The sequence below is a fragment of the Clarias gariepinus genome, chromosome 16, assembly GCF_024256425.1.
Source record: "Clarias gariepinus isolate MV-2021 ecotype Netherlands chromosome 16, CGAR_prim_01v2, whole genome shotgun sequence".
Lineage (NCBI taxonomy): Eukaryota > Metazoa > Chordata > Actinopteri > Siluriformes > Clariidae > Clarias > Clarias gariepinus.
The window spans coordinates 12718778-12743670 of record NC_071115.1 but is presented as its reverse complement, the minus strand read 5'-3'; the positions used below and the strand labels follow the sequence as shown (position 1 = coordinate 12743670).

The window sequence follows — 24893 nt, the reverse complement described above, 5'->3', positions numbered from 1 at the left end:
TCTGCACATATTCATGAATAAAAGATGATATTTTCAGGCGCTGGGATAGATCAGTGGTTAAGGTGTTGGACTACTAATTGGAAGGTCCCAGGTTCAAACCTCAGCACTACCGGTTTGCCCCTGTTCGGCCCTTGAGTAAGGGCTGTTCAAATGTAAAATAAAATGTACAGTAAGTTTCTCTGGATAATTGTGTCTGCTACATGCTTAAAAGTAAGGTAAATATTTACACTAGCTTAATCTATACCTTTGGGCCCAGGCTTTAGTTCTACTTTATACAATAGGTAACAATTATAACTTCCAACAGTAGAAAAGTGTGCAGAACAGTAAGACAATAATCACTATTTTGTAGACAATAGAGTTGAAAACAAGATAACTTTTATTGAGGCAGTCATTATTTGATGCAAGATGGAACAGGGAACACATTGCAACAAAACACTGAAAAATATGTCTGAAAATATGTCTGAGAAATGAATGAGGTAAGGTCTTGGAACCATGGGAAGAACGCTTCATAGCTATTTTTATGTGATCCATTCATTCATCCATTCATTTTCTATACCGGTTATCCTGTATACAGGGTCGCAGGGGTCTGGAGCCAATCCCAGGCGACATAGGGCATGAGGTGGGGTACACCCTGGACCAAATCCAAATCCATTGCAACACACACACACACACACACACACACACACACAAAATTTAACACCAATTAACCAAATGACTTTGAACTGTGAGAGGAAACACTCCAAGCACGGGGAGAACATGCAACCTCCACACACACAGACCCAAGGCAGAAATTGAACCCAACACTGCTAACCACTACGCCACTGTGCCACACTATGTGATCCAGTCTCTGAATAAACATTTTGTTGCATGTTTCTTTCAAAGTGCACCTCCGTCCAAACGATTCTGTGAATTATAATCAAATAATTATCAAATAAATCATTACAGTATAATTTATATTGATTTCCACACACTTTTCCAATTTATTTTCATAATGTTTTGATTCTGGAAAACTGCTTTGCGACATTGACCATTGTCGAAACTAATACATGAACAAAGCTTAATTGAAAGAATTACAGGTTGGACAATTGCAGTTATCCTCACAGACACTAAGGGGTCTCTAAAAATTTTTCCTTTAAATCCTGGTTTAGATAGCGGTGAGCCTTTATTTGTCACATTGTCACATTACTGTACAGCAAAATCCTTTTTAGGATGCTGGGAACAGCACGCAAGGTCAGCCATGGTATGACGCCCCTGGAGCAGGTAAAGGGCCTTGTTCAAGGGCCCAACAGGGGCAGATTAGTGGAGCTGGGGCTTAAATCATTCATCTTCCGATCAGTAATCCAGAGCTTTAACACCACACCACCTGGTTGTGGGGTTGAATCTCACCTCTGGTCGGTGGAGAGGTATTGCTCCAGGTATTTCTGTTTCCTCCCATAGTGCTATACAGTATTTGACATTCCCAAATTGATTGTGTGTGCGTATGCTTGTTCCCTGCCACAGGTTGGCACCCGGCCAGGGTGGTTCCCTCTTTGCTCACTTAATTTCCTGGATGGATGGATTTAAGTAGTAACCTTACATGGTATGATTGTAAAATGTTTTATATCTTATGTTACTTATTAAGCACAAGAGTTCTCAGGGCAGAGTGTTTCATGTTTCGTTTTTCCTTTTTTCTTTAATGTTTTCACTCAAATAAACATTCTGGCAACATTCTTTGTTCTCATACAGTTATTTGTCGGGAATTTGTTTACGAGACCTTTGGTGAAACCTTAGCTCATGGACCACAAACCTAATGGCTTACACACACACACACACACACACACACACACACACACACACACACACACACACACACACACACACACACACACACACACACACACACACACACACACACACATTCATCTGTCTAATATTTGGCTTAAATTCAGTTTTCTTAATCCCTGATGAAAGTATGTAACAGACACTATGAGCATTCTGCCAACAATAATTTGCTTCTCTCTCCTGAGCCTACAAGTGCATGGGTGCACTGTAGAGTTTTTCTGATCTTTGGCAAATACTTTGGCGGCCAGCCTGTAAAATAACATACCACTTCTTTTGAAACTTGTCAGAAATGACAAGCTGACATAATGTATTGCAATGTTATCTCTAAATACTGTTGCCTGGCAGCCATTTAAAAAATTTTACTACTTAAAGTTGTACACACGTAAAAAACAAACTGCTCATTGGTCGTTGTGCTGCAAACAGAAACTGAGCGAGACTCTCAAATCATTTTATGCTTGATGATGGGATAAAGCTGCATTCCTGAACGTAAGTTACATAAAAACGCTGTAGTGATGGGCAAGGTAATAGACTGGTTCCTATACACTTATAGAACAAAACCTCATGCCAGCAAAATGTGTTATAATGCGCCAATACCCAAATTTATTCCAGACGGATTTATATATAGCTTACATTAAGCCGCCTAATTTTAAACAGCATGAAATGAATGCATTGAGGATGTCGCATTGTACACATAATTACACTCACTCTCACTCTCAGTCATCTTCTATGCCGCTTCATCCTGTATTCAGGGTCGCGGGGACCTGGAGCCTATCCCAGGAGGCTAAGGGCACAATGCGGAGTACACCCTGGACAGGGTGCCAATCCATCGCAGGGACACATTATTACAGTGAAGACTAAATAAATAATTAAGACTGAATAAATAAACCTAGAATAATCATCTCATCGCAACTAATAATTTTCAAGTAAAACAAACAAACAAACAAACAGATGCTTTAGATAAAAAAATTACTTATTGTAACCGTTTTGCATATGTATGCTCTTCTTTTTTTCAGCATGTCATATTTAAACTTATGCTCAGACATAGTAACCTTAAGTTCAGCCTTTATTCATTACATATCCCAGCTTTGTTCATAGGCTGGGATCAGAGCACAGAGTCAGCCATTATATGGGACTCCATATGCAGTAAGGGTTAAAGGCCTTACTTTAAGGGCCCAATAGCAGCAACCTGGTGGAGCTGGGGCTTGAACCATCAACCGATCAGTAACTCAGAACTTTACCTCGCCGAGGCACCACCTCAGTGGAATCACTTAAATAATTGATTCTAATTATCATTGAATAAATGTCATCTGTTTCTCTTGGTTTCATCTGACTTGTGCAATTCCTTCAAAAGGCTTTTTAAATAAAAACAGATTTCAATGTAGATAGATATCACTCATGAGATTGGTGCAAAAAACTTTTTAAAATGTACCTGAGAAGACTGTGAAGTGGACAAAATGGGACACCACACCAATTGTTATTCTCTGATGACACCAAGGGAAATCCTTGTTTTAGTTAATATGTCTTAAGGATATATTTGCCACAAGAGAAAGCCACAATCACCTAATAAAAAAATTTAATAATAATAATATTAAATAAGCATGTTAAAGCATACTGCGGGGTAGCACCATTCTATGGGTCTGCTTCTCTTCAGCTCTAAATACCAATCTACTGTATTCTGGCATAAAACCTGCAGCTGAAGATAAAGGCAAATTTTTTGCTTCCAGCAGGATAATGACCCAAAGCACAAATCCAACTCAACAAAGGAACAGCTTCAAATGAAGATCAATGTTTTGGAATAATCCAATCAGAGCAGAGACCTAAATCCTAATAAAAAAACCTGTGGAAGGACTTGAAAAAAACAGAAGGAAAAATCTGTGTGCAGGAGATCCCTTTACCCTTTGATTGATCTGCAGGATTTCTCATAAAAGAGAAGAGTTAAACTGCCAAATTGAAATATGTTAATTTGATAGACCCTAAACAAAAACAAATTATTGCTGCATTACAAGCAAAAGGTAAAAGGGGAAAAAATTAATTAAGTAGTTGCCATACTTTGTTTTATTTATTACATTAAAAAAATCTATCTATCTATCTTAAACAAGATTGAAGAAGATTTTGTTTTTTATTCATATAAAACCATAATAAAACAAAATAAAGTTTTCTGGAGTTCTTCTGTTTTAAGTGCTAGAAGAGAACAACTAAATAACATACAAAGATGATGGAAACTGCATAGTGTAACTTTCAAAAAAGAAAAAATGTCTACAGTCATCTGAATAGCTTCGAAATTTTTTCACTAACTCTGTGTGTGTGTGTGTGTGTGTGTGTGTGTGTGTACAGTATATACACAAATGTATTTGCCCAGCAGGGTGGGAGGAACTGTGAAAGAGGCATTTAGATGCTAGGGGACTTTCCCAGTGAAACACACAGTTGTGAGATCAAACACTGGGCACAACTCGCACTGCCATTCCACCGAGACACCTGCAGCTCTTAAAGCTACATCAAATCATTGCTTCATTTATCATAAATCTCTATGGAACTGACAGCTTAATAGCTAATAAACACATACACATAGTCTCACACACACACAAATACTGTTGCATACTTACGCAGTACATCGAGAAACAAATCACAAACCTGCTCCGATTTTCTCATCTTTTACTTAGTGGGAGTGTGTCAGAATACAGCCCTGAAGGGTTTGTGATTTGTGCCACTTCCTCTTCTAACACAGCATATTCTAGCTAAGGGCATAAAAATGCATGAGTGTCATGCCCTCACCAACCTTTTGTTTATCTCCCTTGAAGTTACTATAAGAAAACACACAACTCATAGTTTTACAGATTTCAGGAAAGCACAAAGCCCACTGTGGTGGAAACTAACTTAATGTTAAAATGCTGACACTATAGAGACTCCTTTAATAAATGTTTAATCTAATTACAGTTTTTCCTTATTAAAATAGGCCCACATTTGTCTACTTGTTAATGACGTGTTACTGGAGAAATAATTACAGTTGGTTCTGAGTTAATATAAACCTTTCATTTTAATTTCAGCCAGTGTTATTGTCAGAGAAATAATAAAAATAATCTGTAATAATTTGTATGTCCAAGGTTTCCCTTTATAACTACTTCCAGCTTCTTGTATATCTTCATCTTTTGCAATTAATCCCTTCAGTTAATTGTAAAATATGCAGTAGGTGCATTTTTTTTTCACAAGGAATCTATTGTGTGTTCAGAGATTTGGTGTTCATATATATTTAATTAAATTGCCATTTGCATTGCATCTCGATATTTTATAAAGGGTCTGTGCTCTTGATAAACTATTTGATATCCTTTAGTAATCCCTGTGAGGGTTAAAAAAGTTTTTGCCTCAGATTTTCCATAGCACGCGTTCCTGTGCTTTTCCCAGCTATATCCAAAAACAGCTTTAAGGCAAGAAGCCACAAAGTAAATACCAAGATAATTAAAATATATAAATGAAAAGAGCAAATTTATGAAATGATTATTCCTTTGTGGTAGTGTCATGAAGAAAAACACAAGCAGTTAAAGCATGCCCATGTTTGGTTTGATAATAGTCTATTCCCACTAGTGTTGGCTTGGAACAGAGCTCAACTGGACAACAGACTTGGGAGTAAATAGCTGAGAGGGCGGAGAGGAAGCAAGAAAAGCACAAAGATGATTTTTTGGGAAATTATTAATTGTCTAACATTGTGCTGTAAAATCTGCTCAGCCTCTATGGCCGACCTTTTGAATAAATGTAACAAGTAGGACCTTTTCTCAGCATACTGTAGAAAGCAAAATTTGCAATAGAGTGTTTTGCTGTACCAGATTCTGAATGTGAAAAAAATTACACAAATACAGTAAGCTGCAAAATGACACAGCTTCATTGTGAGTAATGAGGAAGTCCCCTGCTCAGCTCACACTGTGGAAAACTCTTTTGTGCTTAAATTCATTCCCAATTCTTTTTGTAAGTCAGGCCAACCTTTATATGATTAATACAAAGGGGTTTCTTAATCACACTTTTATGAAAGTGGTGACCGAAGTAGTGAAATCTCCCAGAGCTGAAAGACCCAATAGGCCTTTGGAAACAAAGTTATGGTCATAATTCAGGAATTTATCGTGCTCTTTTTTTCAGCCCCTTAGCTTGGCATGAACAGTCCGAATCTATCAATGCTGTACTGTGTGCCACCACATTATACATCTCCTGCTCTAGCAAAAAATCACATACAGTAAAAGTGCTGATTATGAAGGGAAAATATAGTTTACTACATTCACATAGTAAATTGTGAAAGAACTCATTAACAACGTAAAGACAGAACCCGTAACATGACCCAGAATGTAAAGATGTTGTAAGATTGTACAGGTTTTATGAGACTGGTTGCATTAATACAGAAATGGAACACAGAGACCACAAACTAGGTTTTCTGATTAAAACATTAGGATTCAGACATAAGTTGTAGTGACTCTTATTTGACCTTATTTGATGACTCACATGATTCTCATATACTAATATTGCACTATTCAGGCAGCATGTAGTAATCAATCAAATTCCCCTAGCTCACTGATCAGACTCAGTTTCCTGCAGCAGTGACTGTGTACCTTTAAACAATAGCCATCTTCTGTATGCATCATCCTGTTACATCAGCCACAGCCTAACCACTGTACAGTTTCCGCTATGGCAGTCAGGCTGGAAATATCATTATGGCAGACATTTCTGAGGTTTTAGATATGTACTTGAACCAAGCTTGTGTGAGATCATAAGCTTCTGAAGTACATTTCTAGAAACAAATCTAGCTTAATATGCAAGTTGACTTAATATAAAGGTGCAACATACCGTAGAACTACAATTATTTTTAAATTTACTTGGTTTTTTATAATGGGCTGAGATTCATTCTTACCTTCAGGAAAAGTGTCTCTCCCTTCCTTCCCATATTCCCACTATTATACTGCACACTGGAATATCTGAATTTGCATTTGACATGTTATGTTAATTTCACATGCAATGTTTTGCTTTAAGAGCCTCCATTTTCTCAGCTTTCCAAAAAATATAAAGACCTATTTTGGGTAATGGGCAACATTACTCTCGGACTAGAGTACAGAGCACAGATTCTGTTTAGTAGAACAACACCGCATCAACATCTTTTTTTGCTTGTTTATTATTGTTCATTTATTGTACATTCAACTGTTTGTTAAACAGATTATCTGTTTCCTCCAGTCCAAAGACATGCAGGTTAGGCTAATTGGCGTTCCCAAAATGCCTGTAGTTTGTGTGTGCGTCCTGTGATGGATTGGTACCCTGTCCAGGGTGTACCCTGCCTAGTGCCCTAAGTCTCCTGAGATAGGCTTCAGGCTCCCTGTGACCCTGTATATGGGGTTAAGTGGTACAGTATAAATGATGAGTGAGTAAGTGAGTGATTTTAAATTTGTTTAGTGGACATGATAGAACATGTGGACATAATAAAACCTTTATCAGGTTGAATAAATGTAAACGTAATCATGCTTCATAAATTACATTAAAGTTTATAATATACTGCCAGCATATTATAAAATAGGAAATACCACTAATATCACTGATATAAATATATTAATATTAAAAACTGCAAGAGTCCTGTGTCATTTCATACATTCTGGTTTTGTGGGTGTTCTCAATACTGTCTATCCCATCTCATTTCAGTATTATGGCACTACTTCCCCCATTACTAACTAAATATGACTAAATTAATTAAACTATCTGTACCAGAAAAAGACAAAAATGTATGCAGCATGAAGGAACTTAAATGGAAAATGGAGGTTATAATTTATGTAAACAATAAAATGCCTTGCAACCTTAATTAAATAGTTGGGAAATATATTGCCATCATAAAGATAACGAAAGAACTTATAGATACACGAGATCCTAGAGGTATTTACACATTAAGGAACACACACAAAAGTGCACAAAAAGGCATCCTCATGGAAAAGTTATGAGGATACTGAAATACTGATGTGCATTCTTTATTTAATGGAATTGATAAGAGCTGATCTGTTTGGATATTGCACCTACACAACCCCCCTTTTCCCCCATACCACTAAGGCAGGTAAGGGCTTCCTGGATGTCCCCCAAGATAACAACAACAAATGTCAAAAAGACAAGTTTGAATATTTTTTTTTAATCCAATTTTCTCCTATCCCTCATGGATTGCACGTTACCTCTTTGAAGCCAGCATGCAATGCTGTAGGATTATACCTTTAGCACATGAGTTCACAAAATTACAAATGTAGAGGCTATTTTGAAAATGTCCTTAGTAAGCGGGAGAGAGAGAGAGAAAGAGAGAGAGAGAGAGAGAGAGCATACTCGAACAATTGACCATATTGTACATCTTACAGATGAATGAAGTAGAAAATGAAATGGCACAAAGATACAAAGGATGAGAGAAGGGCAGAGGAGAAGTAACAGAGAGGAAGAGAGAGAGCAAGTGGGAGATGGAAAAATAAAGAGAGGAGTGAAAGGGCAAATGCATTAGAGCGGAAGAAGAAAAGATGAGAGAATTTTACAGCTTTGTGTTTTGGGAAGAAGGGTGGGAGTGAGGGAGTGATGGAGCGAGACGGACCAAAGGAAAGACAGAGAGCGACAGTGTGTAATTGAGAAAGACAGATGAGAAATCAGACAAGTTATGAGAGACCATGATGCTCTTGTTCACACTTGACCTCTGTCCTTTTCCTCAATAGCTCAGATCATCTCCTCACACACACATACACACACAGTGGCATCATTTCTGTTGCGGTTGTACACAGTAGTTGTCATGCTAGCTGACCACAGAGCTCTTTTGTCCGTGACTGTTGCAGCTACCCACACATTTTCCTAATGACTAACGACATATCAGGATAAGAGGATTCAGCAGCCTGCAATCTCTGAAGCTCTGATGCAAAACGATGAACATCTGTGACTTTACAATTTGCTGATTTTTGTTTTTTTTTCCTCAGTGACCTCCAAATAGTATTTATAGTATCATTTAGGCCAAAGTGGTGATCAATGTGTTTGGTGGAAAATGCATGTGCAAAGAGGAGGACACAACAGCTTTTCTTTGAAATTCATCAAGTGTCATTTGGACTGTTTTGAAACTTGTATAATGTTAATAGAGATTTGGGGGCTGTATATTCCAAACATAGTGTAAACCATTTTGGTGGATGCTTGATGCATCAAGGATGTTTTGGAAACATTCATTAATTCTAATTAACAAAGCCATTTATATAAACAAATTTATAATTACTTCCTTTTGTACAGTTGCTGCACATTTGGAAACCATAAAACTTTAATTGTAGAAGTCAAAGCTTTACATTCCCATAAATAATTACATAACAATTATCAAAGATTTGATACCACTGTAATGTGTTTAATTGTATTTAAATGTAAAAATTTTATTTGCACAGCAAGTTATATTTGTATGTATGCCGAAACTGATCCGTGCCTATTAAGTCATTGTAGTCATGACCAAGATTCACTCTTCACTTTTCATATGAATCAGCTTAGTCAATGAGTTCAGTGAGTCTCTTACTAGCTCATTCCTCAGAGATGGACATAGTTTCCAGGTTTCACAGCAAGAGCAAAATTAGACTGTGTGTGAAAAATAATTCTAAAGATCGACATATACCAGCACATGATAAAAAACAACACAAAACTAGCAACATTTTATCTATTTAGACTATTATAACTGTTTCAAATGTGCTTTGGAGTGCACATTGGAACAATTTGGTGAATGAATATAAAAAAAAAATCACTTAAGTAAACTAACTCAGCTAACACGAGTCATAGAAACGATTCAGAAATTTCATTTCTAGTAGGCCTCAATCAGCAGACAAAGATTGATGGCTTTTAAGATAAAGACTTTAAATGTACTTACAAATTATGACAGAAATGATTGTGAAAACACAAAATCACCACATTGCAAGGGTCATTTCAGTTTTCATGTTTTTTTTTATGTTTTAGGCATACTGCTGCTGACAGAGGAAGTTGCATAATGAACATATAAGAGAGGGTCATAATATTTAAAAATCGCACTAAAGTGTCGGATACATATTTACAGTAGTTGTCTGCGATGCATTACTGGGCGATGCATTATTGGCCTTCAGCAACCAAACACTAACTATTCATTTATTTATTTTTATGCAAAATGTCACGATATTTTATTCATGCTTTTTATGTGCCAACTTACAAGAATAACTTGGTATGTGTTGCACTGTTACATACCTTTAGATTTTAATAGCTGAAAACCTTAGGTAACAACCTCAGGATATTGGACTACACAATTGTATACAAAAAAAGGGATTCCTTTCATTAATAATTAATACCTAGTCAGCAGTAAACTTTGTGAAAAACGCTCTAAACTGATTGTGCCCATTGCTTTGGGTTTCTTCTAGTGTGTGACACACACGCACACAAACACACGCGCGTACACACACGCACGCGCGCACACACAGCCCTGCCCTAAAGGGGTGGGAAAGATAAGAGCTCAGAGACTCACGCAGAGGCGCTCGAGCTCACTGTAATCAAGACGGCGCGGTTGACACGCGCGCAGCACCGTGGACTGATAAGCCTCCATGGAATAAGAAAAAACGTTTATTTATGCTCCAATCGAGACCGATACTAAGAAAAGGAGTACAAGGTGATTCTGATACCTTATAAAGCATACAGAATGAGTGACTGCTACTGAGAAGTGTTTATAAAAGCATAAGGATCAGCGGAGTGCACATTAAATACGAGAATCCACAGATCGGAAAACTTTTCAAGACCGGGTCACTTTGCTTTTGGATAACGTCTAGAATTGGCAGGCAGTTGGGTTTACATTAGGCGCATGCGTTTTTCAACATTTGAATGTGCTTAATATTGTGTTTTGGAGAATATTGATATCTCTGGATTTTTGCATTTAGTCGTCGGGTTTAACAGCTACTCGATTGAACATTTAAGCACAAAGACTTTACGCAGGACTTCAGGGAGCCGGCTGCAGATTTCAACCCTTGTGGAGAATATTCTAGGTAGAGTTTGGAGTGCGCGCTCTGATTTCCTCGGGCGCGCGTGTCTCAGGAGCGTCTGTGTGCTCGCGCGCCGCTGTCCCGCGCTTGGAGTGCTGAGAGAAGCAGAGAAGAGCGGAACAGAGCGAGCGGGCCGCGCGCGCCTCTCAATGCGGCGGAGCGATGAGCACTGGGCTCTGCTGGCTGCGCGCGCTGCTGCTCGCGGCGTGTCTGTGCTTCGGCGGCGCAGAGGTAAGACCAGCTCTTATCTTCCATTATCTTCCTTTATAACTAACTCCATAAAGTATCTGCTATATATAATTTGCAGTGCAGACTTCTAATGTTAGATATTATTCAACGAGCACGACCAGAACTTCTCCAAGTTCTTCTTCCTCTGGTTTAGTACAAAGCATTGTCGCCTTGCACCTCCAGGGTCTGGGTTCGATTCCCACCTCTAGTCTGTGCACGTGAAGTTTGCATGCTCTCTCTGTGCTTGGTGGGTTTCCTCTGGGTATTCTAGTTTCAGAATAAAGCAGTATAGAGGATAAGTGAGTGAGTGAGAAAAAATATTGAGTATTCAGTATGAGCTCAAGTTATTTTTTCTGCAATGTGATATCACTGACATCACCCAAATCTTATAAGGGCATATATGATATTACAGCTCAACTAATGGAATGTTTGTATAACTTGGCAAAATGTTTCTTTACCAGTGTCTTCAGTCTCCTCTAAACTTTGTACAGTATGTTTTTAGAAAATTACCCATTAGACAGATATAGGACTGCATGAAGTCTTCAGAACCATTCATACTAGAGACTTAGGAGGACATCTTCTGGACCTAACCCTTGTGCACTATCTGGCACTAGCACTGGCTGGCTTCTGGTGCATTGTGCATTGGCCATCCCTTGTGGCAGACAAGGATTCTACCACTAATGCCTTACAGTTTGGTACATATGTTTGCGTAACATTTCATATGTAATGGAATCTGTAAGCCAGTAGACTGACAACTTTATCAAATTACAGTCCATAAGACGTAAGTGACAGGGACTCACAGGATTATTACAGTACTAGGTGATGTTGTAATGTACACATCCTCTCATGTCACAGAACATTGACATTTTAATAAAGAGGGCCATAAAAGATTGTATGATTTCCTAACCTTATCATTGTTTTAGAACAGGGGATAACATTTTGTAACTGGAGGTGTACAGTACAGTAAATCTGTAGAAAGAGTGAGGAGGAGTGTATGGTGGAGTTGTAGATTTTTGTGCCATGCCTTTTTCATCTTTAAGCCAGGTCCAAGGGCTGCAGGCAGTTTGTATTTTATGAATGTGCCTGCCCTTTGAGGAAAGGAAATCCCCCTAGAAAGAACGTATTTTTTAAATGTCTTTTATGATTCGAATGGAGGAAGCTTAAAGGAAAGACAAATTATGTGGTACAGTGATTGAAACTTTATATTAGTTTGCATGTATAAATTTGGAAATTCATGGAAAGTGGTAAATATTCATCCAGACAGCACCTTATGGAGTGTTTGATGTTGTTATATTGCCAACGTTTATATGGGCAAGTGTATACTTTACTTTCTGTGTACTTTTTTCCATATCTAAATATAATGATCCTTCCTCTCTACATTTTCCTCCCAGCATGTATCCCATTGTTTCGCTACAAGAACAGTCGAACACACTCCGAAATGATCACAACTTAATTAAAATGACTGGCAAACAATGTTCCAAAAACATTTCTTCAAAGTTAGCATCAAATGTTGTAATGAATTTGTAATGAAGCTGAATTTGGCCCTAGATAAATCGCTGTTATTCAGTAGGTTTTATCCATACTGGTGTCTTGTGTATACACATTTAATATTTGAAAGATACATTTATTTAAACTGACTTTCAAAAGGGCTTAACATGTACATTATATATACAAATTGTATTAATTTTCCTTGTGCCACCTGTGGAGCTCTGGCCCCAGGGGGTATGGCTCCACAAGACCTCTGGAGGTGTGTTGTAATGTCTGGCATTAGGATGTTGGAAGCAGGCCTTTTGGGTGCTGTGGGTTGCAGGGTGGGACCTTTTGTGGATCAGACTTGTTTGTCTGGCGCATCGCATGGCTTTGATCGCATTGGGTTTTAGGGAGTTTGGAGGTTGGAGGGATGGCCTTGAACTCTTTGCCTGATGGACCCCATGCATGTGGACTCTGGTGCACAGGTGTTCTGATACCTTCCTATCATGGCCAGGGCCGGCATTTTTCAGCATTGTGTGCTGCATTGTCTTTTCTGTGTGATTAAACCAGATGGGCTATGGTTCGTTATGCACAAGCATAAACGACCCTTGTGTGGCAATGATCCTGTCACCAGATTACTGATATGTAATTGATCTTGACAGGGTAATCCAGTAATCCAGCAACTGACTATCCAGGGAATATTCTATTAAACAATTTATTGCACACTATTCACAGACTATACATAGAAAAGAAAAATTACAAAAAAAATTGAAGATCCAAGTGCTTTTGTTGCTTTTAATAAAAGATATATAAAAACATATTAGATTATTTACTTAGAAAATATTTGTTTTTTATAATGCTACCTAAATATGCAGAAGATCACATTTAACACTTAGCTAGAGAATGCTATTTAATTTTCTGGTTTTGTATTGAGCTAATGTTGTCTGGGTGGTGGTACTGTAAGTTACATGTGATTTAACCACCTGTTATCATCAGTAAAGCATAGAAAAATATTCTTTTAAAAAAGCAGATTGTGACTCCCATGTGGCACAACAGAAAAGCGATTGCCCTATCTTTTAGAGAGTGTAAGTTCATATTCTGACAATCTTTCCTGTCAATCACAGTAATTCTAGCAAATGGCATGTAAATGCTCATATATGTGGAAGAGGGGAGATAGGACTTTCCTCCCAGTGTGTCATGCTGCCCTATGACTTTGCATAAGCTGTAGTGAGAGAAATTGTGATGAACTGGTGTAACTTGTTGTGTAAATCCTCATTCCCTCTGGTTAGTCGTATGCTAGAAGAGAGCAGTCTGGTGGCTTGGAATTAATAAGGAATTAAATTAAGAGATTAAGTTGATCTTTGTCAATGAAATTCAAATGGAGGCAATTTTCCCCCAAAAGGGGAAAATCACATGAAATCAACTGAACAATTTTGAAGACTACTGATATTGACAATATAAGTTTTAAATTCCATATTTATGTATACAGAAGTATTTCTCTTGAGTTCCCTTTTATTTCATTTTGTTTGTTATCTGTTTTTCTGAAAATGAAGAATCTCTTAATTGTGGTGCAAATAGTGCAGCAAATCACCCTGCAGTTGAGTTGTGACCAGAACCATTATTAAGCATTTTATTTTAATAGCTGTTTTTTATATGACTAATAATTAATGGAATAATGAAATTATTAATAGGACATTTCAGCCTGTTAAATGAGGTTCTGACAATGAGCCTATGGATGTTATTTGGGTTGTTTTTTTAGACCTTTTGAATGACCTGTTTGAGCCCACATAAGTAAGTGCCTGAAGCTGAAGTGTCAACAGACAGGTCTTAATGGACAACAACAATTAAGAGCACTCAGGGCCAAGATAAAGAGATAAGGAGAAAAGTGCATGTGGCATAGCACCCGCACTCTTCGGCTTTAAACGCTGCTTCTGCTTGTACTTGTGAAACAATAAATCAGACATATCAGTGATTTAGAATCCAGTCCTCTTCATCCCTCTTTCTTACTTTATACATATCTCCCAGTGATATCCCTTCTATTCTTCATCTCTCCATCCCCCACTTCCTCCCTGCCCCCTTTCCTGTCCTATGTCTCCATTAAGTGCTGCCATATGAGTAAGAGCAATAGTCTCTCAGTGGCCTCTGTCTAGATCCATGTTATGAACAGAGTCCTTGTGCAACCCAGCTTCATTTACTTACTCACACACACACACACACACACACACACACACACACACACACACACACACACACACGTGCATGTACACAAAACTCAACACATATTTAAAATAAAGCATGTAGCGCGCTATATTCAGAAAGGCACCCCAAAAACTTTTGTTTAATTTAGGGCTTTGGACAATGATTTAGTTACTGTAAACAATGTTTTTACAAATGTTGAGCTCCTTCTCGCTCTGTCACTCTCTCTGTCTCTCTCTCTGTCAGAGGGATCCTCTCCCCGTAGCTCTGGCTGAGTTAGTGAAGAGCGGCTCTGTCTCCTCCACAGAAGATCTGCAGCTGCTGCTGCTCTCTGAATCCGTAGGTAAATCTGCTCCTTCTAAATTTATTAGCTTTTACATACAGTACCTTATCATACAGACATTGACATTCATACATTTATGCCTTTGTTTCTGTCAGTCACTGCTCTCTGCCTGGTTCTGTTCTCTGAAACTTTACTTGGTCTCATTACATCTCACGTAAATTAGAACATGTTAATGTTTTAAAGATATATAAATAAATTAATAAATCAATTTATAAAAACTGTGGACCAGTGTTAGTGTTTCTGCACCTATGACCAAAGGTATTTTGCATAGTAAACAAACAAATTGTTGAATTTAGAAGCAACAATGAGCAAGAATAATTTATTTTTCCACAAACTATGTATCATCCTATCTAAACAGACATACAGCTTTTTTACAACCAAATTTTTACTCCCCTGAAGAGGTCAAATAACTTGACTGGTGACTGTTTTTTTCATAAATTATTTATAGATAATATCAGGAACTAAGCATCTTAGAATTTGTTCTGAAAAGGACATTATTTATGGCACTCACTTACTCGCTCTGACTTTATTATTACTAAAAAAAGCATTCTTAAGCAATGTTACATGAAAGGAAGCAATGTCACATGAACGGACTATCAGCATGGCTTTGATGTAGGCGTAGTGATATTGTTTTGTACAAGAGTTCCACAAATGGCATTTATTATTAACAGATTATGATTTGTTTGTTTATTTAACCAGTTATTTTGGTCCACCAGCCCATATCTGTCCACTAAGGGCTAATCTGACAGTATTAATTAATGGAGTAAAAGTAGTTTTCACTTCTTAATAGTACTATAGTATGTAGCCAAAAAGTGAGGATAATATACCATGGAGGTGGTGAACAGTCCTGAGAAACGTATGAGCTGTACTTTATATTTCCACTTAATTTGCTTTAAATTCCAGGTTCTGGGGTTGAATACCAAATAGCATAAAAAAGAATGCTATAAAGCTAAGTAGGTGTAAGTTAGAATCCCTTATTCTACACACCTAGTAACGCCCTTAATCAGGGGTAAAAGAGGGATATGGGATTCAGCCTTGTGTTAGCTAGTTAGCGTTAGCTAAGTTTATGCTAGCCGTTAACATAGATGGTCTAAAGGAAATTTTGGGCAACCTAGAAGCCCAAAGGAGTTTACTAAGGAAACAAAATGTTGTTTAAGACATAACATCAAATGTGTATTTCTGCTCAAAGTACTTCCATGACTGAATTTGAATGTAAGATTTGAATGCAGGCAGCAACTCGTCCCTTTTCCCAGTACTGTGGACCATACCAACCTACTTAAATCCATGCAGTTAGTGTAATTAATGGTTATTATTATCGGTGATGCAGAGTAATACATACTGTATAACATCGGAGTGCTGTTATGCTTTATATTATTTCTTAAGGAAATCCTCCCGTCCAATCAGATTACTTGTTTGGAACTAATTATTGTATAATAATATTTATTTGAAATGCTCTCATTCAAACAACATATATATATATATATATATATATATATATATATATATATATATATATATATATATATATATTCTCTTGTTATTCTTTTTCAACTCATTCTCAGTTGTATGTTGGATAGTACATGTAATTTAACTATCAGATCAAAAGCCACATAGTTATTTAACTACAAAAACGTGATCATTGATTATTTGTATTAACTTCTCCAGAAGGAGTCTCCAGCTTTAGCATTTTCTTGCAAAGATAATAAAGCTCTGGATTTACAATTTTTCACTATGGGAAAGTCTTCAAGAAGGAGACATTTTCAGTTAGATTGTAAAAAGAGTAAAAAGTTCAATGATATGTCTTACTAACATAAAGTGCTATGAATGAGGTTACTTGGCTTCTAGATGGTATAAAAAGAGTTCCTAAGAGATCGCAACTTTGATTCCTGGGTGATGCTACAACCATCTATGGCTGTAAATCTAGGGAGCAGAATGACCTACCCAGACTCATATCAGTCATAGCAACAGTGGCCAATCATGGGTGTCTGTGGGATCATTCAAGTATTTTGAGTCATTCTTGATGTTGCATTAGCTGCAGTTTGAAAAGATGTAGTCACGTGGCATCATGTTTCTAAGAGGATGATATTTTTGATAGTCTTTACCCTACCTTGTTGGTAGGATGGGAATTATAATCTAGCATATGTATAAATAATGAATACCACTTATTATAGTTAACTAAATGCATATGTTGGCAAATCACTATGGTATAAAAGAAATAAAACACTCCCACATAAAGGCATAGCACCCTGCCACTGATTACCACCTTTGTGTTTAATTCCTGGTTTATTCCTGTCCTTCTTTTATCTTACACATACGGTATTGCCTTGTCTCATGCAGATTTGTCAGTTCATGTAAACCAAGTCTCACTACTATAGATAATTTACTATGTGACATCAGGTTATAATTTCTGTTATCAATTAAATTAGTTTAGACTGCTTGAGAAGGGGAGAGATTATAGTTATTTGGAAATATTTTAACAAGACTTACTGTTGTAATAATAAATGTTATAGAGATAACATGGCACAGATTGATATGATTTTTTTTTTAAGCAGATGACGATCCAGAGAGTGACCATGCCAACAATACCAACAATCGACTGCCAAGGAGCCTTCTGGGTAAGTTTCAGACAGCTTGTTATTTATATCTTGTTTTTTTTTTCTCAGTAACTACCTCACTCTCTTTCTCACTTTTCAAACTACTGATTAAGATTTTCTGTGGCAGTTATAAATCACTCAGAGAATGCAGACCATAAATCTTGCCCAGAATCCTCAGACGTCCTTTTAAAACTCCATTTGGACCTAAGCTGATGACTGATGCCAGCTAGCTCTCTGGTTGACTGATGGTTAGGGGAAGTGTGTATGAGCTTGTGCAAACGTGTATGTGACGGGTGCCTTCAGCTCAATGATAATAGCCGCTCCATCACACTAAGCGTCGTTACCTCTTTCCCCAGAATCATCAAATCGAACAGGTCAATCACTGGCTTGGAGGTTATTTTCAGTCAGATGTAGCAGATCACTGTGCTTATCATGACAGAAAATGTAATGTGGCAGGGCATTAGTGACAGTGCTGACTAGGCTCTTTTTTTAAGCAGAAAAACTATTCAACAGGATTTTAGCATCTGCTATACCTACTGGCTACATCAAGTGAAAAAGCTAAAAAAAATTATGTTTTCTTACACCATCAGCAGCTCACTACTTTAATTTAATTTAAATAGAGACAAAGTTTTCTTATTATTAATTACTACGACAAGCTTACATACATTAATGTGGCGACATATAGTTTTAAGTGGCAACATAAGTTTTTCTATGTTTTTCAAAACTGTATTCTTATTCTATTCTATAATTTATTTTATATTGATAATTTTGATTTTAAGGTCACAAGCGCTCGTATACTGTAAGCATTTCACTGCATATCATATATGTCAATGTATGACTTTGTATGTGACAAATAAATATTTTTATTTGAAATTTAAATATAATTTTTGGGTAATACAGGAAAAACCTGTTGCTGTGGTTGAATTCTTTTAAGTAGTCAAACATGTAAAAGATGGATTTGGCCAAATTTATCAGCAAAACAACATTCAGTGTTTTATTACTTTCTGCATTGCCATGCTTATTATATCTTTGTGCAAAGATTGTGTTAAATAAGGAGAAAGTTTAACAATCATGGTGGTAAAAAGTCAGTTGCCTAAAATAAATAAATAAATTAATAATAATAATAATAATAATAATAATAATAATAACAATAATTAACGTTCCTAATCTTGCTAACTAATTGTGATTTCCTTAAACAGTAAAGATGTTAAAATGTTATAACCAAACCTTTGTACTTTTTAAGCTATTTATCCTTTGAGATTGCTTTATATGGGAATTAATTTCAAAACACAGCTTTTCTATTTCATAAATACCCTTGGTTGCAAACATCTTTGCTCAGTTATCTTGTAGATTTACTTAGATATTCCATGGAAGAAGGATTAAAATCTTTGATTTCAACAGATTTGTGCAATATACAGTTGTTACTAGAGCAATCACTGGTAATTGCTGTTAAAAATAAAACATGCTTACCGCTGTCACTTAGCGCCATTAGCTGTTCTCCCACATGACACCAGTCTGACAGGCGGCATAACGTGTGCTTCATTTAAGATAGACAAAGCCAGCAACAAACATGGTCCCTTTTTTTCTTGGTTTCATGGACGTAGCATCATTGGGACAACATTAGAGTGCACTTCTCAGAAGCCACTTTTTATTTATTTATTTGTTTGTTTCTTTATTTTAAAGTGGGGTACAAAAGTCCACCCAAGAGAGAAAATTCTTGTATTTTTCATTCTTTTTTAATAGTAGTAGTAGTAGTAGTAGAATCTTTGAAATATTTCCCTGAATTTCATAGTATTTGGTACATCCCCTTTAGCTTCAATGGATCCATGCAAATGATTTGGCATGACCATCACATGTTCGTGCAAAGCCTTATGAGACGTTTTCGATCAAAGTGTATCATGTTTCAATAGGTAGAGATTACCTGACCTTATGGTACAAATCAGTTAACATGGTTGTGACCAATCTGCTTACATTTAAATAGGGGTCAAGAAATAGTGTCGAATCTTGACTGATAAATATGTTAAATATGTACTTTAATATGTTTAAAATGCACCTCTACGTTCCAGCTTCGATTTCTGCCTCTGTGTGCATGAGTTTGCATGTTCTCCCCATGCTTGGTGGGTTTTCTCCAGATTTCTGCCCACAGTTCAAAGACATGCAGATTAAGCTAGTTGGCGTTTCCAAATTGCCCGTAGTGTGTGAATAAATGTGTAAGTACTGTATATGTATGTGTTTGTATCCTGCAATGGATTGAACCTACTGCATGGAGATGTGATTATTTTTGCTGTTACCGGTTAAGGATGTTGATAAGGTGTTATTTTATGGTGATTGATTAAAGAATTAACATTCCTATTCTGTTCTTGTGGTATGCGTATTTTCATGTGGGTTTGTACCATAACTATTTGTAATATCACTGTGTTTTTCTCTGCAGATGCTCAGCCAGCTCAGCAAGCACAATGCAAAGTGAGGACAGAGGTCATGGAAGTCACACGCTCTATGCTGGACCGTAGCAATGCTAACTTTCTGCTATGGCCTCCGTGTGTGGAGGTGCAAAGATGCTCTGGATGCTGCAACACAAAAAACCTTAAATGTGTTGCTGTACTCACTCACACGCGCTACCTACAGGTACACACACAATACAATTTAATACTGTATCTACTTATATTTAAGGGCTTCTCAATTGGTAATAGTTTAATTGTGATCACCGTATGTCTTCCTTGATCATTAAAATTTGCAAAATTAGGAGATGATTAATATAAATTGACTGTGTGAAAGTGTGATGGTAAAGTACAATACAAAAATGTCTTATATTGGCTAAAGAATTTATTAAAATAAATTACTATGAAGAAAGCTGTTTTATCATTTTATCTTTGCAGAAACTTAATGCTCATTTTGCTGTACTGTTAAAAAAAAAAAACGTCTGATTATCTGCAAAATTCAAACAACCTAATGCCACCTGAGATGCACAACATTTTGCCACCCCATAAGACCAAACTCTCACTTGTTTCCTATTCTTATCTAGGTGATGAAGATCCAGTATGTGAACATGCGCCCAGTATATAATAAAGCCATAGTGTCAGTTAATGATCATGTGGAGTGCCGCTGTCAGCCTGCTCCTCGTCCAGCCTCCCGCAGAAAGTCTTCTGCCCACAAACAAGAAGGAAGAGATCGTTCAGGTAAACCTCGTTACAAAGACGAGCTTCACCGGGGCGATGAATTTAAACCCAACCAGAGGCTTAAACTAGAGGATTTGCTAAGCCACAGTTGGCTGCCCCTAGAAAAGGGACTGGATGCCTGGAGACACAATAGGACACACCAAGGAAGGACCAGAGATTATTCTCTTGAAGATTGGAAAAGGTATAACAGCAGCTCCAATGGCACAAATGGCTGGTCATCTGAGAGACTGACTTATCCTCTGGCCGATCACTTTAAGGGAGAAGATACAGGTGTACTACTCCATAATGTGACAAGGCAGAAAGGGAGAGGGAGGGAGAAAGAGGCAAAAGATTTAGAAATACAGAAAAACTGTACAATAAATGATGATAGGTTGACTAATCAGTCATTAGTGAATAGGGTCAGCCGCACTGAGATAACCAATCAGATTCCACAGCATGAGTCAGAGCCACTACATGCAGGCCACAGCAAGCATGCAAAGAGTAGTAAAGTGCACGGAAATGAGACTATCCAAAATCAGATGCGTAGTGAAGCACATGTTGGGCAGACCAATCAAACTATCATTCCTAAACCTACAGAGGAAGCCAATCAAAAGCAAGACCATCTCTCTAATGCAGATAAAGAATCTAATAAAAATAATCAAGGAAATGAGACTCCAGAGATGGCGAGACCTCAAGAAGAGACTAGAACCAGGTCCACTTTACTAAAGGAAAGGAAGGCATTAGAGGAGGAGAAAGAGGAGCTGCTGTTACTTCACAAGCTTCTTGATGAAGAAAAGCACAAACATATCCTGAAAGCACAACACAACAGTCAGCATGAGGACCAAAAACAGCACCAGCTGCACCACAAACACCAGCAAACCCAAACAACTACACAACCAACAGGTAAGAACATTCAAACATGATATGGCTAAAACAGTTTACCTCAGATTAATCTGAGGTAAGCACCTGATCATTATTTTCCTGCCTTCTCACCGTTTGCTTGGCACTTTCATGGCAAGCACTCACGTAATTTTCTCTGTAAGTACATATGTACATATGATTAATCTGCTTTCATGCGCAGCAGATGCCTGAATCTGATTTAACAGGCATCTCTTTGTATGTAATGGAGAAGACAGAACATAAGCACATTTATAATTATCTTTTAATACAAATGGAAGCAAAATTAATAACAAGCATAACATGCTTTCTGGTGGTATACACTATACTTTTAATTCTCCTAGGACACACATGAACATCTCCTCACATACAGTATATCAAACAAGACCTTCATCCCCTTTCTTCTTAAATTATTCCCATGTTTCTGTTAGGAAATAGAAACAGGAACTAGTAAGAAATTCGAAAAGCTGCATAATACTTAGTTCTTGCATAAATTTTCATAAAAAAGTGAAATAAAAAAAAATGTCTGCAATCAAAGGTGGCATAGTGTGCAAACCTTGTATGAAAGTAGTTGACAACCATGTTCACTAAATAACTGCTCACATTATTTGTAGCTATTTGATCGCACTAGTTGTAAATGATGCCAGCACTAAATGCATTGTCTGTCTTTATTTTCCAATTAGAAAGAAAAACAACTACCCCAGTCAGAATGTCCACTCCACACACACCTCCTCGACAGCCTCCTCGTCCACCAAAGAGATTAAGGAAACACCGCAACCGTATAAGCAAGGCCGTCATGAGGGCCATGCTCATGTAGCATGCATAGGTGAGATACTCTACCTTACACAACACGCACATTTATGCTGGCACTACTAGAAACAAAGGTTCTCCTAAAGGGTTCTAGTAGAATTGTTGGCTATGAGTGTATGCCTATGCAGTTAATAATATGAAAAGCAGTATTTTACTTTTGTCAGTTGTGTAATTCCTCTCTTTTTCTTTATTCTCTCTAATAGACAGATGTAAAGCACAGTACCTGTTCAGATCATTGCACTATCCTGAATAAGATTATTTATTCATGTCACCCTGTCCATGGAGATCCCCAGCCTCTTGTACTAATCCTCGCGCAGTAACCCTGGGAGAGTCTTGATGTAGGGGCAAGAGCTACATTCCTACCATATTCCCCGATATAAATAACAGTGGTGTTATTAAAGGGGACAGGAGTCATTAAAAGAGACTAAGGATTTGGCCTGGATATCCAGTAGTTGCTACAAATGACTCTGTGGAACAATGGAACTGAGGAACTTTTGGGGTAGGAAAAGACTTGCCTAGAAGACTAGAATGAATAAAGGACATTCTAGAACTAAAAAGAAAACAAACAACCAAAAAAAGATAAAAATAAAACACTGGACTTCAGAAGATTTTAGAATGAATGGAACTGATCTGTGGAAACACTCAGAAACAACAGAGACTGTTCTGGAACACTCCGGAAATTCTACTATAGAGTTTTTTTCAAATAAGGGAAAAAACTATTTAGGAGTTAAGTGGTGTGGAGATTTTAAGCTTAAATGCTCTCTGGGATTAAAACTTGGTTCTGGAAAAGATCTCTAAAAAAAATAATTACTTATCTAAAACTCCTTCAATTGAAAACATCAGTCTGTAGAAACAACAGTCTATAGAAACTTAAACAGGACATATAATGTGGAGATGTGATACAGATGGGCGAAGAGTGGATTAAGTCATCTGTAGTCTGTAAGGTCTAGAATTAAAGAGGATGTCTGGAAATCAGTAATCTTTTTTTTTTGATAGACTATTTTAGAAACCTGATTCAAAACTGGTTCAGAGATGATGAAATTTATTTCTATCCAGCTTCTCTTCTAACCATAATCACCAGATCGGCCATTTTTAGTAAATACTAGTTTTATTTTGCACCCTATAGCTCCTCCTGTCCCTCCCGATGAACTGTTTGTTTCTCCATCAAGCAGAATCCCAAGTAGACTGCATTTAGGAAGCCGAAAACCCTTTACCATGTAAACAAGCATTAAGGAAATTCTCTTATTGGTAGTGTGTACTCATATCTGTGGAACATTGTACAGGTCTGTCAGTGTCTGAGACATTGCAAACAGCTTCACCTCATCTTGTTGTGAGATAGACATAGATTAACATAGGTGTTTTCATTTATTCATCCATTTATCCAGAAAGTGAGAAGGGAATACTGTATGGATATAATTCAAAGTTTTCAGTGTTAAACAATGTTTCAGGTATTTCAGGATTATTACATAAAAAGCACTATTAAAATCACAACCACTTAACACAACATATACAGTACAATAAATAAAACAGTAAAAATACTGATTTACTTTTCTTATTTAATTTTCATATTATTTAATTTGACTGCTAACACTGGAAAATCTCAGATGGCAAATAAAGGCTTGCAGTTCTATTGTATTAATATGGACCTCCTGAAATATGACGGTGCTATGTTATGATAAGAAACAACTTTACCATTAATGTTATTTATTCTTTTACAATTGCTTTGTGATTAGTTTCTCTTTATTAATTTTACTTATTTTCTTCTCTGCGGTCTGTTGAATATGTATTTGCATTTTGTTTTTTGTTTTGTTTTTTATCTCCTGATGTATGCAAGGCACCGCAACAGATGAATAAAGAACTAAACTAACCTGAGCTAAAGTTTCATATGGCTCATTTTCATTCTACAATTTCTCTTTGAATTCAGTAAATGGAATGTGAATTGCGCTTCTGTCAAAGCTAACAACAGAACAATTAAATGGCAAAAATGTTCAAACAAACAAGCATCTGAATCCACACCTAATACGTAATTTACACTTATCAGCCATAACATTAAAACTGGTGAACTGAACAATATTGATTCACCACTATACACTAGCAAAGTGGTGATAGGATCATGGGTACCCAAGGCTCACCCATGCCCACGGAGCATTAAAGATTGATTAAAGATTTTATGATACCCAGTGCACCAACAATCCACCCTCCTGCAGAACCAGCCTCCAAACTTCCCAGATCCCAGTCTAATTGGGACAAACAAGTCTGATCCACAGTACCCAAAGGATTTCCTGGCAAAGTCCTGGTGCTAGACACCACAGCATACCCTTAAAGGCCACGTGAAGCCATGACCTGAGGTGTCAGAGCCGTTGTGGTGCCACAAGGGACC

The 24893-nt window shown here is 37.2% G+C and overlaps 1 protein-coding gene across 3 annotated transcripts; it reads left to right on the top strand.

The window, feature by feature from the left end:
- The first annotated feature begins 10337 nt into the window (after nt 1-10337).
- Nucleotides 10338-24392, top strand: pdgfbb (platelet-derived growth factor beta polypeptide b). 3 transcript variants are annotated; one of them, XM_053514997.1, is made up of 7 exons: nt 10338-11051; nt 14961-15057; nt 17610-17672; nt 20083-20276; nt 20674-21709; nt 22387-22529; nt 22717-24392. In XM_053514997.1, exons 1-6 carry the CDS (start codon nt 10983-10985, stop codon nt 22518-22520), a joined length of 1593 nt encoding a protein of 530 aa, XP_053370972.1. In that variant the 5' UTR covers nt 10338-10982; the 3' UTR covers nt 22521-22529; nt 22717-24392. The 3 variants fall into 3 exon arrangements, with proteins under 3 accessions (XP_053370972.1, XP_053370971.1, XP_053370973.1); XM_053514996.1 differs by having other exon boundaries at nt 17607-17672; XM_053514998.1 differs by having other exon boundaries at nt 11005-11051; nt 14961-15053.
- The last annotated feature ends 501 nt before the right edge of the window (nt 24393-24893 follow it).

Bases quoted from the DNA above. Each gene is read 5' to 3' on its own strand.
- pdgfbb (XM_053514996.1), top strand. From the start codon at position 10,983: ATGAGCACTGGGCTCTGCTGGCTGCGCGCGCTGCTGCTCGCGGCGTGT. The intron at 15,058-17,606 runs GTAAATCTGCTC...TTTTTTTTTAAG, and splicing joins GCTGCTCTCTGAATCCGTAG to CAGATGACGATCCAGAGAGT. The intron at 17,673-20,082 runs GTAAGTTTCAGA...TTTTCTCTGCAG, and splicing joins ACTGCCAAGGAGCCTTCTGG to ATGCTCAGCCAGCTCAGCAA.